This window comes from Tachyglossus aculeatus, chromosome 3 (genome assembly GCF_015852505.1).
Source record: "Tachyglossus aculeatus isolate mTacAcu1 chromosome 3, mTacAcu1.pri, whole genome shotgun sequence".
Taxonomy (NCBI): Eukaryota; Metazoa; Chordata; class Mammalia; order Monotremata; family Tachyglossidae; genus Tachyglossus; species Tachyglossus aculeatus.
In genome coordinates, this window is record NC_052068.1 from 63,593,274 (window position 1) to 63,612,336 (window position 19,063).

A 19,063-nucleotide genomic window follows, 5' to 3' on the forward strand; every position below is an offset into this window, starting at 1 on the left:
AGGTTTGGAAATAGGGTGGACCCCATACTTTCTCACTCATCATTTCCTTTCAACAAGGACCAGGGGCGAAGTCGAGATGTATAACTTCCATAACCCTAACCCTCCGAGGCCCTTCCTGGCACTTCCTCAGCCCGAAACCACCATCAGCACTCTGCTAGGCCCTCTTAGCATAGGGAAGGGGAGGTGCTGAAATATTGTTTTTTCCCCACAAAAGGCAGTTGGGCAGTGACCGAGGAGCCCTGGGTGATTCCCAACCTCGGCCTGAAGGAAAATCACCACTGGGCAAAGGGGCTGTGGACCCTGCTGTTCTCCAGGCAGCAGATCGCCCTCTCCCCCGCCCCCGTTTCCAAGCATGTCAGAGGGAGAGATCGAGGTTTTCCTGGTCCATGGGGCTCCCCCCATTCAATCAATCAATCAGCGGCATTTATTGAGCAATTACTAGGCACAGAGCACTGTTCTAAGCACTTGGGAGAATTCAACAGAATCAGCAGACATGTTCCCTGCCCATAACGAGTTTACAGTTTAGAGGCACATCTCCAAGAAGCCTTCCCTGACCAAGCCTTCCTCTCCTCTTCTCCCACTCCCTTCTGTGCCGCTCTTACTTGCTCCTTCTTTCATCCCCCCTCCCATCCCCACAGCACATACGGATTTATCTGTAATTTATTTATTTATTTATCTATATACATTAATGCCCATCTCCTTCTGTAGACTGTGAGCACGTTGTGGGCAGGAATGTGTCTATTGTTATATTGTCTACTCCCAAGCACTTAGTACAGTGCTTCACACGCAATAAGTGCTCAATAAATACGATTGAATGAATGAATGAAAAGGGGATGACACCCTTCTTTTCCCAGCAGATTCTACAATTGTTACAACTCCCTCCACCTCCCACGCTCCCTGTTCCCTCCCTGAGCAGCTCCCTACACAGTGCCAACTCAGCAGGGACCTGCTGTGGGGTAGCCAGGCTGGGCTACTTAAACAGGCTCAGCTCTGCCTCCAATCCGGGGCAAACAAAGTCTACCTCTTCGGCCGCTTTGTGATGGCCGTAGGCTGCGGACAACTGGTTCACGCTGGTCTTGTTTCTCAAAGCATGAAGCTCTCTAGATGCAACAAGTAGGAGACGGGTTTCTTTATTCCCCGACTCTCTGCTCCCGTCCGTGATGACCTCTCGGTTCGAGGCCAGCGACCCCAATTCCTTCCGGGAGCCCACATGGAGTTGACGATGCTGCAGGTTTGAAGCTGATGCATGTACCATTCGCAGAGCTGCCCTGGTCCGAGAGGACCCAAGGAAATCATCTTCTCCCTGATTTTCTGCCTAGTCGGGCCTGAGGGAGAGGCAGGGAGAGTCTATGGCGGGCCCGGGTGGTGACCCCAGAGCCTCAGCCTCCAGCCCCCACCGCATCGACCGCCTTTGCTCCGCAGGGACGGTTCTGGGGGGTGCCACGGCCTCTCCCCACCATCTATCCCCTAAAGATGATACCCTTCCCCTCGGTTCCCACCCTGCCTCACACCCTCCCCCGACACACAAGGCACACAAAACTCTGGGGCATTCGGGGGCTGGCTGGGGCCCAGGTCCCAGTCGAGGCCAGCCCACCCATCCCAAAGCTGGGGTAGCAGCAAGCGGCTTGCCCTGAGGCTTCTCAGGGCCGGGGGGCCGCTTGGGCACCCTCTGGAGACATCAGGAGGTCGAACTTGATCAGCGGGCGGGCAATCACGCGGACCTCGGCATTCAAGGGGTTGAACTTGAGGTTGACGCTCTTCAGGGACTCCATGGTGGCCAGCTTTTCCACGGGGACATCTGTGGGGGAGAGAGGGCAAGTGAGGAGGGCAGACAAGAGAGACCGTGCCCACCGTCAGGTCGGGCTGACAGGGCAGGGGGCAGGAGGGGGACTGCTGACTCCTCCGTGCAGCAGGGGTGGACATGTCCTACTTATTTCAGCTTAGGGGTCAACAGGATCCCAGAGCCCCCTATACCCTTGGCCCTCCCCCCAGCCCTTGGCTCAGGGGTTTGTGGGAAAATCGGGGGGAGTGGGGAAGGGATCAATCAATTCATCAATTGTATTTATTCAGCGCTCACTTTGTGCAGAGCACTGTACTAAGTGCTTGGGAGAGTACAATACAACAGAATTAGCACACATGTTCCCTGACCATAATGAGTGTCCAGTCTACTGGGGGAGACAGACATTAATTTACAGGCAAGCAGCCCATAGTGCGACAGTTAAGGTTGTTAGAAGGTCCATCGCCAAACCAAGAGGAGGGAGCCCCACGAGAAAAGTCGGGATACAGTTCCTCTCAACATCCCTGGTCTCCTCTCCAGTTGGGAGCGAGGCAGGAGGCAAGGCCCCCTGCCCAAGAGCCAGCTTCCGGGCAGAATGGGAAGCAGAGCCCAGTGGGAAGCAGCCAAAGAAGCAAGAAAATGGGTAGGTGGTCCCAGGAAACGGCAAGGAAAAATCCAGACCAAAGAGAGTGGCACCGACTCACTGTTAATGAGCTCCTCAGAGATGGGTTCATTCACACTCTCTCTCACACACCCACATACCACACACACCCATCTCTCCTCATCTACATTCACACACACGGAGTCAGCAGCCATTTAGGACACCGTGACTCATCCCTGCTCTTCGCCCGGGTGGAAGCTCCCAGGCTGGGCACTTGGCAGGTGCCCCGCTTAGCTGGGTCCGGGGGACTCTATGTCCAAGCCCCAGCAAGGGGAGATGGCAAAGAAACCAGGCCCAGAGCATTATATTGGGCACTTGGGAGAATACAATATAACAATATAACAGTCACGTTCCTGCCCACAAGGAGCTTATGGTCTAGAGGGAGCCTGGAACCCACAGCCCTGCGGAACCTCAAGGAATCCACAGCCCTGGGGACCCCACAGCCCCAAGGGGCATTCGGGGGCTGCCTGGGGCCCAGGTGCCAGTCGAGGCCAGCCCACCACTCCCAAAGCTGGGGTACCAAGGAGCCTACATCACAGACCTCTGGGCAATTGAACTCCTAATCTTGCCAGAGAAGAGGCAGCAATCAAGCTCCTGGAACTAGCCCCCAGCATGGCTTTAGTCTCAGCCCCAGACTGACATTCCTTCCCACTCCTATCATTCCTTTGGAACCCCAAAAACCAAATGCAGTGTTGTCCCAAGGCAACCCTGGGGTACCGACCATCTCAAGGTCAAGTGCTATCTCGTGGCCGCCTGAGCCAGCAGGCGGAACTCGGAAGAGAGGGTGGGATACCGCCCCCGCAACCGAAACTGTTAGATTGACAGCCCAAGCCGGGAATACAGAAGGTGTCCCTCGCCCCCGTGCCAATCAAATCAGGTATGGAGGAGGGGGGAGGGCAGAGATTGGATAAACTGAGGCCAGAAGCTGGAATACCTGGAATACAGGTGATAAATACCCGCGACCTCTGACCCTCTATGCAGAGGATCGAGATTTGCAGCAGATGGCTGCAAGGTGCCTCTGTCCAGAGCCTGAGAAGCCTGCTCTGCCTGCACCAAGTAAGGAGCCGTGGGATGGGGGAGTGTCCCGTCCCACTGGACACTCGTGGGGCTGGAAGTCAGGCGCTTCCCCATGGGTATGTAATGAATGAATGGATTCCTCCCAAATGGAAAATCCTTGTGGGTGGGAGTTAGGGCCTTCCCCATGGGTGTGTAACTCAAGTGGATTCCTCCCGAGTGGGAAGTGCACAAGAGTGCAAACAAACTGTAAGGGAATTCCACCTGGGTGGGACCTAGGGGTCTGCCATGCGCTAGTAATGTATACATATGTTCCTCCCATTAGGGAAGCTCTAATATTAATAATTGATTACATTGCTCCCAAAAGTGAAGTTCAATCCATTGCGCCTAAACAATTAAATAATTCAATTCACCTTGCGGAATAAATTTTATATAAAACTCAGGCTTTCCGTCCCTGGCCTCCCTCCCTCCCTCCCTCTCCCTCTCCCTCTCCTTCTCCCTCTCCCTCTCCCTCTCTCTCTCCAAACGAACCAGTCCCCGCACTATAGGTGACAAGCGTCCCAATCCTTTATTCCCGCTAGCTCATGTGGCTTTCCCTGTTTTCAGGCTGAGCCAACCAGATGGAACCCGAGGGCCTGTGGGCCCTGGGTAGGGAAGCTCCCATGCAGGTGTGCTGTTTGGGAAGATGTGACCCCCTGTTCCTCAAGCAAATCACAAGACTGCTATTCCCTGGATGAAAAGGACTGGTTATCGGGTCTATTTGGGAGGGATGTTGGCAGTGTCAGGGCTTAATGGACATCCTCTGGCAGAGGAATACTACCAGTCCTGCTCTTTACTGCTGGATCCCTCATCCCTTCTCTCATGGATGGATGGAGGAAGTCAGAGCAGGTCAAAATGGCAGTGAAAATTGAGTCCCAAGGGTATCTAACCAACCACCCACAGCCCCAAAAAGAGGCCCACACCTAGAGGAGATCCTAGCTGGACTCTCCAGAATGACCCTGGCTAGCAGATTCGGCCCCACTGTAGAAGCCCCAAGGATATGCCAGCAAGCGAATGCATTTGCACTCCAACCAACGGTGAGCCCCACATGGGACAATCTGATCACCTTGTATCCTCCCTAGCGCTTAGAACAGTGCTTTGCACATAGTAAGCGCTTAACAAATGCCATTATTATTAGAAAAGCAGCGTGGGTCAGTGGAAAGAGCACGGGCTTGGAAGTCAGAGGTCATGGGTTCGAATCCCAGCGCCACCACTTGTCAGCTGTGTGATTTTGGGCAAGTCACTTAACTTCTCTGGGCCTCAGTTACCTCATCTGTAAAATGGGGATGAAGACTGTGAGCCCCACGTGGGGCAACTTGATCACCTTGTATCCCCCCACAGTGCTTAAAACAGTGCTTCGCACATAGCAGGCGCTTAACAAATGCCATGATTATTATTAATCCCAGCTCTGCCATGTGTCTGCTGTGAGACCTTGAGCAAGTCACTTAACTTCTCTGGGCCTCAGTTCCCTCATTTGTAAAATGGGGATTAAATCGTACTTCCTCCTACTTAGAAAGTGAGCCCCATGTGTTCCAGGAACTATGTCCAAACCTGATTAACTTGAATCTACTCCAGCACTTAGTGCTTGGCCCATAGAAAGCACTTAACGAGTACCATTATTATTATTATTATTATTATGGGAAGCAGCATGGTGTAGTGGATAAAGTATGGGCCTGGGAATCAGAAGGTCATGGGTTCTAATCCCAGCTCCCAACTTGTCTGCTGTGACCTTGGGCAAGTCACTTCACTTCTCTGGGCCTCAGTAACCTCATCTATAAAATGGGGATTGAGACTCTGAGCCCCACGTGGGACAGCGACTGTGTCCGACCCAATTTCCTTGCATCCACCCCAGCGCTTAGTACAGTGCTTGGCACATAGTAAGGGTTTAACAAATACCACAATTATTATTACGATTATTCCCAGGAGCTGGATGTGGTGATGAGGTTGTGTCCAGCCCAGAGCTTGTGGCTTCAGAAGTAGAAGAAGTCAATGGGAGGAAGGGGCGTTGTGTAGGCTTTCTGAGTTCAGCAAGATCTCCGGCAGCAGTGATCCAACCCCAAAACTGGCAGAGAATGTCCACAGGGAACTGGGGTGACTGGGGCTCTTGGTCTTATCGGGGTCTACATTCTTACCCCCAGGACACCACATTAAGTGAAAGACATGCAGCCTTTCTCCAGTCTTCAGCGCAAGCCAAACAAGTAGTAATAATATTTACTAAGTGCTAATATGCACAGCCCTGTGCTAAGCACTGGGAGGAAATGCACTGGTAGGGATTGAACACGATTCCTGTCCCTCATGGGGCTCACAATCGATAACAGAATTAACAGAGGCCCTTGAAGGCACACTATGGTAGTAGAAGCAGGATGGTATAGTGGATAGAGCTTAGAACAGTGCTTGGCACCTAGTAAGCGCTTAACAAATACCATGATTATTATTATAGAATATGGACCTAGGAGTCAGAAGGTCTTGAGTTCTAATCCCAGCTCCGCCGCATGTCTGCTGCATGACCTTGGGCAAATCACTTCACTTCTCTGTGACTCAGTTACCTCATCTGTAAAACGGGGATTGAGACTGTGAGCCCCACGTGGGATAGGGACCGGGTCCAACCCAATTTGCTTTTATCCACCCCAGTGCTTAGTACAGTGCTTGGCACATAGCGCATAACAAATGCCATTATTATTACCTACTCTTGATTATTTCTTTGGCCTCTCCTCCCCTGATCTGCTCTCCCCTCAACAGGGGGACGGGCAACGCTCCTGGAATTCCTTGCCAACTTCTAGGGAAGAGGTCAGAGCGCAAGGCGAAGATTAGGCATCTTTTGATTCTCAGTGGGCTTCCTTGCCAACTTCTAGGGAAGAGGTCAGAGCGCAAGGCGAAGATTAGGCATCTTTTGATTCTCAGTGGGCTTCAGTGGCCTTGGCTCCCCACACCTTCAGGGACAATCAGTCATCAACTGTTTCCCCGGCCCGACTCGTCCTCCAACGATCTTACCGAGGAGAGAAGTACCTGACTCTTCCTCACCCTCACAGTCCAAGCTTCTAAATCGCCCAGGCCCCCGGCTGACCTCCTGCTATGAGCATCCGTTTAAGGTGCTATTACAGCATCACCGACCATCAAGCTTCAGCCTGCTGGGTCACCATAGATCTGGCCGGGTTTCAGCCAAATGCTAATGGCATCGACGTTCTGTGGGCTCGGTGGAGGATCAGAGGTGGGCCAGAGAGGTGGCATTTCGAGATAATTGCACTTCCTCATAGCCGCCGGCCCTGTGGCTTCATAATTGCGCACTGCTAATTGGCTCTTGGGACCGAGAGGCCCAGCTCTAAATTCAAGCATAGGGCTGATTAGATGGAATAGAACATGACTGTTAAGAGAAGAAAAAAAGCCCTACCAGATCCCAAGGATGTGCCAGCAAACAAATGCATTTGCCTTCCAACCAACCAAGGTGTAAATAGAACCTAGGTGCCTGGAATTCCACTTGCTCGGTCGGGGACCATTTCCCCCTTACCCAGGGGTCCTTCCTGATACATCTCCTCTTGGAGTACCCATTCTTTTAAACATCTGTCTGTGGAGAGGGAATTGTGGCCTCGTCCTCTTGGCTGGCCAAGAGAGCCAAGTTTGTGGCTTGGCAGACGCTTCCCCCCCCAACACAAACCTGATTTCGGGACCACACGACATCCCCACTCTAGTCTCAACTAAAATCAAGGCTAAAAGGGACAGGCCCAGTGGAAAAGCACCGCAAGATGTGGAGGCGAAGTTTCCCAAATCAAACTTTTGCAATTTTGTTCCCTCTCCTCCATCCCCAAATGTATTCACCCTATAAACACACGGAGGCGAGATGCCACTTGATCTCACTGATCCTCCCAGGCTCCTGCCTGCTGATGCTGGACACCCTGATGGGCTAATCAAATCTGGATCATAACAACACTCTTTGGAAATCATTTTCTTATCAGCTGCCTGGGAGATGTCCAAATGAGCAAACTAAACTCTTCAGCTTTCTCTTGACAGTTAATCTTCTCAGCCTTCTGGCTTCACTCCAGTTTCCCTTTCTCAATTACCCTCTTTTTCAGACTTATCTCTTCCCTCCTTGGCATCCATGAGCTATCACCAGATGTCTGACGGGAGTCTCTCCCTTCTCCCCTCTGCCCTAGCTGAAAGGGGTGTCCATCCTGGGTTTCAAGGAGCTAAGAGAGTAGGGTGGAAAGGGGCAGTTCATTAAGCAGCCTGGTGGTTTACTGTTTTTTTCTGTTTCTGTATTCAAGGAGGAGGGAGTCTGTCAGGAACTCCTCCTGCTGCTTCTCAACTACCCAAAACTCCTTGCCCTTGTAGGCATCCCGGCCTTGGGCCTGTCCCAATATAGGTTGACCATTCATCTGGCTTTATACTTGGATGGTCCAGCTTTCAGCTGATCTGTCCTGCGTCCAGTACAGTACCAGTGAGGAGGCTCTAGACTCTCAGCCCACTGTGGGCACGGAATGTGTCTGTTTATTGTTATACTGTATTCTTCCAAGCATTCAGTACAGTGCTCTGCACACAGTAAGCACTCAATGAATACGACTGAATGAACGGCTGAATGAACGAGGCGTAGGGGTCGACAAAGGGGTGCCTAGTAATCAAGCAATCATATTTATTGAGTGCTTACTTGGGCAGGGCACTGAACTAAGTGCTTGGGAGAGTACAGTATAACAGCTGGTAATAATAATAATAATAATGATGATGGTATTTGCTAAGCGCTTACTATGTTCTGAGCACTGTTCTAAGCACTGGTAGACACATTCCCTGCCCACAGCGAGCTTAAGCACCAACTCTGTTGTATTTATCCAAGCGCTTAGTTCCTTGTCCATGATGAGCTTGCAGTCCAGAAGGGGATACAGATAATAATAATAGTATTTGTTTAGCGCTTACTATGTGCCAAGCACTGTTCCGAGTGCTGGGATAGATACAAGATAATCAGGTTGTCCCATGAGGGGCTCACAGTCTTAATCCCCATTTTACAGATGAGGTAACTGAGGCACAGAGAAGTGAAGTAACTTGCCCAAAGTCACACAGCTGACAAGTGGCGGAGCCGGGATTTATGCCTTTCATATGCCTTTCAACGGCTGTTTCACTCCAACCTTCCAACAGAGGGGTCATAGGTAGGCAGTGAACATAACCGGCCTTCTTGGATAATAATGATTGTGGCATTTGTTCAGTGCTTTCTATGTGCCAAGAGCTGTACTAAGTGCGGGGGTAAATACAGTTTGTATAGATTGGGCAGTCCTAGTCCTAAATGGAGCTTACAGATGAGGAAACTGAGGCACAGAGAGGTTAAAGGACACATCCAAAATCACACAGCAGACAAGTGACAAAGCTGGGAGTAGAACTCAGGTCTCCTGATTACCAGTCCTGTGCTCTTTCCATTAGGCCATCCTGTCTCCCAGATAATGATGATGATGGTGATAATAATAATTGCGGTGTTTGTTAGTGCTTACTATGTGCCAGGCACTGTACTAAGCACTGGGGTGGATACAAGATCATCGGGCCCCACATGGGGCTCAGAGTCAAAGTAAGAACCCCCATTTGCAGCTAAGGAAACTGAAGCACTGAGAATAATAATAATAATAACAATGGTATTTGTTAAGTGCTTACTCTGTGCCAAGCACTGTTCTAAATGCTGGGGTAGGTACAGGGTAATCGGTTTGTCCCACATGGGGCTCACAGTTTTAATCCCCCTTTTACAGATGAGGTAACTGAGGCCCAGAGAAGCGAAGTGACTTGCTCCAGGCCACAGAGCAGACAAGTGGCAGAGCTGGGATTAGAACCCACGTCCTCTGACTCCCAAGCTCATGCTCTTTCCACTAAGCCAGAGAAGTTAAGTGACTTGTCCAAGGTGACACACGAGGTAAGTGGCAGGGCTGGGATGAGAACGCAGGGATTCTTACTCCCAGGCCTGGGCACTTTCCACCAGGCCAGCTCACCCAGTGCAAGTGGCTAATCTTCTTCAATGGGCCTCGATCTTGATTTTCTGGTAGCCAACCCCTAGCCAACATCCTGCCTCTGGCCTGGAACACCACGCCACCCCAAATCCAATAGTTACTTTCTCCCACTTAAAAGCCTTACTGAAAGCACATCTCCAAGAGGCCTTCCCAGACTAAACACCCCCCCCTTACCTCTTCTTCCATTCCCTTCTGCATCCATGACTTGCTCCCTTTGCTCTTCCGTCCTCCCATCCCCATAGCACTGGCTCAGTGGAAAGAGCCCGGGCTTTGGAGTCAGAGGTCACGGGTTCAAATCCCGGCTCTGCCAACTGTCAGCTGTGTGACTCTGGGCAAGTCACTTAACTTCTCTGGGCCTCAGTTACCTCATCTGTAAAATGGGGATTAAAACTGTGAGCCCCCCATCAGACAACCTGATCACCTTGTAACCTCCCCAGCGCTTAGAACAGTGCTTTGCACATAGTAAGTGCTTAACAAATACCATTATTATTATTATTATTATGTACATACCTGTCATTTATTTATTTGTAAAGATGTCTTTGTACTTCCCAAGCGCTTAGTACAGTGCTCTGCACATAGTAAGCGCTCAATAAATACGATTGATGATGATGATGTCTGTTTCTCCCGCCATACACACCCTGTAAACTCCTTGTGGCAGGGAATGTGTCTGTTTATTGTTGTATTGTACTCTCCCAAGCGTTTAGAAGAGTGCTCTGCATGCAGTAAGCGCTCAATAAATACAACTGAATGAACGAAAGTGGCTATTTGCAAAAGGAAGTGAAGATTTAATTATTCTGGCAAAGGATAATGACCTACTCCATCATCATCCATCGTATTTATTGAGCGCTTACTATGTGCAGAGCACTGTACTAAGCGCTTGGGAAGTACAAATTGGCAACATATAGAGACAGTTCCTACCCAACAGTGGGCTCACAGTCTAAAAGACTCTTTTAGAGTCTAAAATCTAAAACAGTTTAAAATACACCAGCATCAAGCAGGACCGTCTAGAAACAATTATTGATAACTTTCACCCACTGATCTGTTTGTTGACTAGTTCTGTGGCTTCCCGCTCATCCCCCATGCTGGGAGCTGTGCTAAGTGGGTTGGAACAAACTCTATTTCAGTAGAATGGTGCCTGATTAACAATTGATTCTACCGGGTTTTCAGAGAGTAATACTCTTAGCCACTGGGTTCTCTTGCGTGACAACAAATACCCAATTATCCTTCTGGTTCCAAGCTTCCCCAACACCTGCTTCCTCTGAGCTGTCAAACTTAGAGGGCTGTGACAGAGTGGTTTTGAGGTCAAGGTATAGTAAATCACTTAAGCTTCCACTTCTCAATTGTTTGAAACTTTCCCTTTCCCCGGAAGAAGCTCTTCACATCAACCTCGGGAGGGCAGGGGAAGGAGAGCCAAGGAGCTGTTGAAACGTAAATAGCCCTCTGTGAATACATTCAGGGAAGGCTTTGGTGGAAGGAAGAAAGAGGAGCTCTTCTCCAGGTGCCTGGGTCTAAAAACAACAGGCAGATGCCTGGACTGTTTTCCTCCTCTTCCTAAGACACCACCTGAGCTCGGGGGTGGGGGGTACATCTCCAGGGATGGATTTGAATCGTGCCACATATTCTTCAAGGCACTAAAACTTCCACCCAAAACAGTGGATGGCGATTTCATTCCTTTCTCCTTACTGGAGGTTTTCAGATGGCTTCCAGAAACCATGAACTAGTCACAGCTGGGATTTCTAGATGGCCTTCCCTTCCAAGGGCTTTCAGAGAGTTTCTCCCATGTGCTCATTTCAAAGTCCTTGTGATTAGGTAAAGTGAGGCAGGCTTCGTTCTTCCCACCCGCAGGTGGAGAAACAGAGACACAGAGAGGTTAAGGGGCTCACTGTGGGTAGGGAATAGGTCTGTTTATTGTCATATTGTACTCTCAGCGCACTGGTCTGCACACCGTAAGCGCTCAATAAATACTATTGACTGACACCTCAGAACATACAGTATACATTCATTCAGTTGTATTTATTGAGTGCTGACTGTGTGCAGAGCACTGCACTAAGAGCTTGGAAAGTACAATTCGGCAACAGATAGAGACAATCCCTACCTAACAACGGGCTCACAGTCTGGCGGGGGCGGGGGAGGGGGGGGAGACAGACAACAAAACAAAACAAGTAGACAGGCATTAGTACCATCAAAATAAATAGAATTATAGATATATACACATCATTAATAAAATAGAGTAACAAATATGTACAAATATACACAAGTGCTGTGGGGAGGGGAAGGGGGTAGAGCAGAGGGAGGGAGTCAGGGTGATGGGGAGGAGGAGGAGAGGAAAAGGCAGGGCTCAGCCTGGGAAGGCTTCCTGGAGGAGGTGAGCTCTCAGTAGGGCTTGAAGGGAGGAAGAGAGCTAGCAGTATGTCAGGGGCAGAGTCCAAACCCCAAATGTCTGCTTTTCTTGGATCTCTTAAAGGGTCCACCTCACTGCCTGCTGGTTTTAGGGTTTCCACATCTGAGTCTGGGGTCAGATGGACCCTCCAACTAGGCACTTAGATCTGGCCCACCCTGAAGATTTTTCAGCCCAGCTCCTTATTAAAAACCAAATCGCTTCTCTCCCTTCTCAGGCCACCCTGTCCCGCTCCTCGTGATTATGGGAGTCTTTGCTGCTGAAGCATCAGTCTCCTTCCAGGGGCCAGTAATGGGGAGTCTTTGGGGAAAGAAGCTCCTGCAGTTGAGGGAGAGGAGTTTCTCTCCTTGCGAGATCTCTGGTTAGGGAGAAACACGCTGGAGCTTTAGAGAGCATACCTGAGCAAACCGCTAAGCTACACATGAGATGCACAAATGCCCCAGCTTGGAACTGTGGGTCACAGACCTGCCTTTTTTTTTTTTATGGTATTTTTTAAGCCCCTGGTCTTTTCCTGTCTGATGCTGTTGAGTCATGACTGACTCATAGCGACTCCATGGATGCATCTCTCCCAGAGCGCTCCGTCTCCATCTGCAATCATTCCGGTAGTATCTCCAAAGAGTTTTCTTGGTAAAAATACAGAAGTGATTGACCATTCCCTTCTTGTGTGCAGTAAACTTGAGTCTCCGCTCTCGACTCTCTCCCATGCCGATGCTGCACAGCACAGGTGAGTTTTGACTTGTAGCGGGTTGCCTTCCACTCGCTAGCCACTGGCCAAGCTAGGAATGGAATGGGTAGGCCTCTGTTTGACTCTCCCTCCCATAGCTGAGACTGGTAGAGTACTGGGAACTCTCCAACTGTGATACTGAGAGGGCCTACTATGTGTCAAACACTGTTCTAAGCTCTGGGATAGATTCAAGTTAATTAGGTTGTTAATTAGGTTGGACACAGTCCATGTAACGCATGGAGCTCACAGTCTAAGTTGGAGGGAGAACAGGAGAACTGAGGCACAGATAAGTGAAGTGACTTGACCAAGGTCACGCAGCAAGCAAGGTAAGCAGCGTGGCAGAGTGGATAAAGCACGGGCCTCGGAGTCAGAAGGTCATGGGTTCTTATCCTGGCTCAGCCACTTGTCTGCTATGTGACCTTGGGCTGCTAACTTCTCTTCTCTGTGCCTCAGTTACCTAATCTGTAAAAGGGGGTTTAAGAAAGTGAGCCCCATGTGGGATAGGGACTTTATCCAACCCAATTTGCTCGTATCCACCCCAGCATTTAGTACAGTGCTTGTGCTTAATATATACCAGAATTATTATTATCATTATTATTAGCGGCAGCTCAGCAGGCTGCCGGGAGTTCTTACTTGCTCTTCAGTACATTCCACCACAGGACAATGCCAGGACGGAGCCCAGAGAAGCAGCAGGCTCAGTTGATAGAGCACAGACCTGGCAGTCCGAATGTCATGGGTTCTAATCCCGGCCCCACCACTTGCCTGCTGTGTGACTCTGGGCAGGTCACTTCACTTCTCTGGGCCTCAGTTACCTCATCTGCAAAATGGGGATTGAGACTGTGTCCAACCCGATTTGCTTGTATCCACCCCAGCACTTAGTACAGTGCCTGGCACCTAGTAAGCACTTAAGAAATGCCACAATTATTATTATTATCATTATTACCATCATCTTGGGGTCAAAAACCAAGAAGTCTGGCCCCACTATGCCAGCATGCACTCTGACTGTAAATGGGTGTACCTTCCTGCCTTGGGCTAGAAAGATTCCAGGCTCTTCGGCTTCTCTCTAGCCCAGGTCAGGAGGGGCAAAAACAGGCACGGACTGGGGGTGTCCTCGAACCCCTAACCCCATCCAGGCCTGCCCAGCCTTTCCCCCCTCCCCGCTCAATCAACTACTCTGTGGAGAAGGATCCAGGGCCCACTTGGACCTAGGGACAATAATTCCCCCCTTCAGAACAAGCAGGGGCCGGTTTTAAGGCCAGACTGCAGGAGGCCAGAGAAGGAAGTGGAGAACCCAACTCATCATTCCCCAGCTGTAAGCTTGTTAATAATAATGGCATTTGTTAAGTGCTTCCTATGTGCAAAGCACTGTTCTAAGCGCTGGGGGGATACAAGGTGATCAGGTTGTCCCGCGTGGGGCTCACAGTCATCATCCCCATTTTACAGATGAGGTAACTGAGGCTCCGAGAAGTGAAGTGACTTGCCCAAGGTCACACAGCAGACATGTGGCGGAGCTGGGATTCGAACCCATGACCTCTGACTCCAAAGCCCGGGCTCTTTCCACCGAGCCACGCTGCTTGTTGCCAGAAGCCAACAGAGAGATATTACCTAAACCAAACTCTATTTAGTCCCACTCAACCCATGGTCTCAACACCGGTGCCTCTCACCTTCGGTTTTTGCCTCTCACTTCCCAAGATTCCATTACCTCTTTCCTCCCTTGGGAATGGGGCTGTCCACTAGGCTTGGCCAAGGAGACTGTTGGGGCCCTATCAAATTCAGACTGTCTAGGAGGTTGAAATCAAATTCCCGCTGCTTGGCTGGAGGAAGGGGCTGGAGTGGCATGAACTCAGTTCCTCGCCGCCACTTTAATCTCTCTCCCTGTCTTCAGAGGGAAGAGAGCTCCTGTCAACAGCTTGACTGCTTGTTTGTTGTTCTCCAGAGCGGCCTTCCAAACTTAATTCTCTCTGCTTTGGACCCCCATCCCACTCCCCGCAACCTACCAGGCAGGAGCTGAAATGTCAGCTCAAGCTGCAATTTGGAATGGGTGGTCAGCGGGAGAGGAGACATTTGGCTTCACTTAAGTCGCTTATTTAGCAGATGCTTCACCCTCCAGACCGATTTCTACTGTGCTCTCCAAGGTCACTGGCTTTTAAATTGCCATCTAACCTCCAATTCCCAAGAAAGTGGCTGACTAATGAGTCGCCATCTCCGAAGGCCCTCCAATGCTCAACAGAATGTCAATGGGGTGTTGCGCGATTGGCAGCAAAAGTGGCTTTTCCTCCAAATTCTTCACAAGGCAGAGAAACTGAGGCTCCATGTGATGACTCACCAGGGATTCAAACTTATGCCTCTCATGACGAGGAAGGCGGTGGACCTCAGATGATAGGGGAACAAGGTCACTGAGGAGCTGGACCAATCTCCCTGGTTAGGTTAGGATTTCGTTTCCTTCCTACATTCCGGATGGGGCCAATTTGGGACATCAGCCCTTGTACCATCTTGGGGCATTGCATCCCAACTTAGTAGGAAGAGGACTGGTTAGGAGTCAGTGTGGCCTAGGAGAAAGAACTTGGGACTGGGAGATAGGTGATTTAAATTTGAGTCCAAGTTCCACCACTGGCCTACAGAGTGACTTTGGGCAAATCACTTAACTTCTCTGGGCCTCAGTTTTCTCTTCTGCTCAGTTTTCTCTTCTGTAAGATAGGGATGGGATAGTCAATCCCATTTGGGAAAGCGACTGGGTCTGAGCTCATATCTTTTATTCCTTCAATTCATTCATTCAGTCGTATTTATTGAGCACTTACTGTGTGCAGAGCACTGTACTAACAGCTTGGGAAAGTACAATACGGCAATGAAGAGTGACAATCCGTGCCCACGATGAGCTCACAGTCAGCACTTAGCAATCAATTAATTAATTGTAATTCTTGAGCACTTATTGTAGGCAGAGCACTGTATATAATAATAATGGTGGTATTTGTTAAGCACTTACTATGTGCCAAGCACTGTTCTAAGCGCTGGGATAGATACAAAGTAATCAGGTTGTTCCACATGGGGCTCACAGTCTTAATCTCCATTTTACAGATGAGGGAACTGAGGCACAGAGAAGTTAAGTGACTTGCCCAAGGTCACACAGCAGACAGGTGGCAGAGCCGGGGTCTGAACCCATGACCTCTGACTCCAAAGCCTGTGCTCTTTCCACTGGGCCACGCTGCTTCTCTGTAAATATTTGTACAGATTTATTACTCTATTTTACTTGTACATCTTTACTATTCTATTTATTTTGTTAATGATGTGCATATAGTTATAATTCTATTTGTTCTGACTCATTCATTCATTCAATCGTATTTATTGAGTGCTTACTGTGTGCAGAGCACTGTACTAAGTGCTTGGGAAGTACAAGTTGGCAACATATAGAGACGGTCCCTACCCAACAGTGGGCTCACAGATGATTTTGACACCTGTCTACATGCTACAGTCTGTCTACCGTCTGTCTCCCCCTTCTAGCCTGTGAGCCCATTGTTGGGTAGGGACCGTCTCTATATGCTGCCAACTTGTACTTCCCAAGCGCTTAGTACAGTGCTCTGCACACAGTAAGCGCTCAATAAATACGACTGAATGAATGAATGAATACTAAGCACTTGGGAGAGAACCATACAACCGAGTGGGTAGACTTGTTCCCTGCCCTCTAGGAGCTTACAGTCTAAAAGGGGAGTCAGACATGACTCTATTAGTAATAGACTCTATTAGTAATAGACATTATTTATTTATTTTATTTGTACATATTTATTCTATTTATTTTATTTTGTTAATATGTTTTGTTTTGTTCTCTGTCTCCCCCTTCTAGACTGTGAGCCCACTGTTGGGTAGGGACCGTCTCTATATATTGCCAACTTGTACTTCCCAAGCGCTTAGTACAGTGCTCTGCACACAGTAAGCGCTCAATAAATACGATTGAATGGATGAATGAATGAATGAACGTGAAAATAAATTATGGATATGTTCATAAGCGCTGTGGGGCTGAGGGTGAGTGAATATCAAGTGCTTAGAGGGGACAAAAACAAGTAAAAGGGTGACAGAATGGAGAGAGAATAGGGGAAAATGAGGGTTTTTGGGAAAGGGATCTTAGAGGAGATTGTTATGAGCAGGACAGTTTTCTTTAAATTTTATTGCATTGTACTTTCCCAAGCGCTTAGTATAGTGCTTTGCACATAGTGAGCACTCAGTAAATACCACTGATTGATTGAGACGTGATTTTAAATGAACACCGGAAATGTGGTGTTAGCTGACTAGGGTCCTAGTCATGAGTTCTAGTTTATAGACCTGCGATCTTGAAAAAGTCATGTCCTCTCCCTGGGGCTCAATTTCTTCATCTGTAAAATGGGATTCCTAATGCCCAGCCAGCTCTCTGTCACAGGAGTAATGGTCAGGGAGAAAATGTGATGACAGATAGCTTGTATCCCACCTCAGCGCTTAGTACACAGCTTGGCCCATTGTCAACCTTTAACAGATACCACAGTTATTATTACTATTACAAAAGGGTTTTGGAGTTCTTGGGACAAGAAGGAGTTCTAGAAATCCAAGGTTTTTTTCCTGTATTACACCCAATTCTCCTATAACGCAGAGTTTGAGTCTTGCAAAACTCACAATGTAGCATTCATCTGTTCCCTACAAATCGTTCCTTCCAATCCCACAGTCAGATGGCAGCTCCCTAATTCCCTAATGACTCGTAGTGAAAACAAGCAGCAGGACATGAGAAGCAGTGCGAGCTAGTGGGAAGAGCGTGGGCCTCGGAATTCTAAATCCAGCCCTGCCACTTGTCTGCAGTGTGACCTTGGACAATCAATCAATCAATCAATCAATCATATTTATTGAGCGCTTACTATGTGCAGAGCACTGTACTAAGCGCTCGGGAAGTACAAATTGGCAACATATAGAGACAGTCCCTACCCAACAGTGGGCTCACAGTCTAAAACTGTGACCTTGGACAAGACACTTAACTTCTATGAGCTTCAGTGACCTCATCTGTAAAAATGGAGGTTAAGACTGTGAGCACCACTTGGGACATGGGCTGTGTCCCACCTGATTAGCTTTTCTCTACCGCAGCACTCAGTACCTAGTGTTTAATAAATACTATTTTAAAAAAGGGCAGAAGTGTCTCCGTGTGTGGAGAGTGAAATAGTCTCAGAATTTCAAAGTCCAATTTGCAAGCTGTCAGTCAGCCACCCTAGCTGAGGCCTTTTTCTGTTCATCTTCAGTCGTACTCGTTCCGACCATGGAGATGTCTAGTGGTCGAAACAGAAGGAGAAACTCCCTGTCAAAGAGGGTAGTTAGGAGTGGGTCTATAAAATCTCCTGAAGTAGAAGACTCAAAGGCTAAGTGGGATCCTGGCTGGAGGCAGGAGAAAGACCCATTGGCCTCTTCGATGCCTGGGGATTCTGTGGTTCCAGAGGCGTCCCTGGAGTTCCACACAAGCCCATGGGCAATTGAAGTCCTACTTAATAATAATAATAATAATGGCATTTATTAAGCACTTACTATATGCAAAGCACTGTTCTAAGCGCTGGGGTGGTTACAAGGTGATCAGGTTGTCCCACGGGGGGCTCACAGTCCTAATCCCCATTTTACAGATGAGGTAACTGAGGCACAGAGAAGTAAAGTGACTTGCCCAAAGTCACACAGCCGACAATTGGCAGAGCCGGGACTAGGCATTCTGAACTGGGTATTCTAAGGAATCCAGGCAAATCCTCAACCTTAAGGAACAAGATTGGGGAAGGGCAGCTCGATTAATTCTCATTAGTTTGGGTGTGCACCTTTCAGAACTATTTATTTGCTGGTTTTTCACGAAGAAGCACGGAGGGCTAGTGTTTCGCAGGAGCCTGGGATTCAGAACCAACGCTCTAATCCTGGCTCTGCCATTTGTCTGCTGTGTGATCTTGGGCAAGTCACTTAACTTCTCTGTGCCTCAGTTACCTCATCTGTAAAATGGGGATTAAGGCTTTGAGTCCCATTTGGAATACACACTGTGTCCAACCTTATTAGCTTGTATCTACCACGGCATTTGGTACGGTGCCTGGAACACAGTAAATGATTAACAAATACCTTAAAAAATTGTAAACATGAGGCAGCAAGGTTGCTTATGTGGTTTAAGGGTTTTTTTTTTAATGTTCTGGTCTGGCGGTAGGACTAAAAAAGAATCTGGAGGTGATGGAAATTCTTGGTTGTAATTATTCCTAAGCGATCCTGTACGAGGCTAGCAACAACACCACACTCGGGGAAGTTATTTCCATAATTGGGGTTATTATACTCCTGCACTCCTTTATTCTCAATAATTACCACCATCTCCTCCTGCTACCTCACCTTTCATAACACACTTCTCTCTTACACGGCTATTCAAACTGGAGCCCAGGTCTCTAATTGGCTTTCAGAAGGAAAAGCAGCCTAAATAATTGGGATGCTTGAGAGGGCTCCGGCTGGCTCACATTTG

The 19,063-nt window shown here is 48.8% G+C and overlaps 1 protein-coding gene and 1 non-coding gene across 3 annotated transcripts in view; both read right to left on the reverse strand.

The window, feature by feature from the left end:
* Positions 1 to 757: 757 nt before the first annotated feature.
* Positions 758 to 19,063, reverse strand: part of LRRC20 (leucine rich repeat containing 20) — a 114,256-nt gene continuing 95,950 nt past the window's right edge. For both annotated transcript variants that reach the window (XM_038744067.1, XM_038744066.1), the window contains one exon: positions 758 to 1,798. In XM_038744067.1, coding sequence (XP_038599995.1) covers positions 1,641 to 1,798 — 158 coding nt within the window. In that variant the 3' untranslated portion in view covers positions 758 to 1,640. The remainder of the gene's footprint in view (positions 1,799 to 19,063) is intronic.
* On the reverse strand, positions 12,596 to 12,733 carry LOC119926422. The gene has a single exon (XR_005450299.1). It is a non-coding gene; the product is annotated as a small nucleolar RNA SNORA7 (small nucleolar RNA).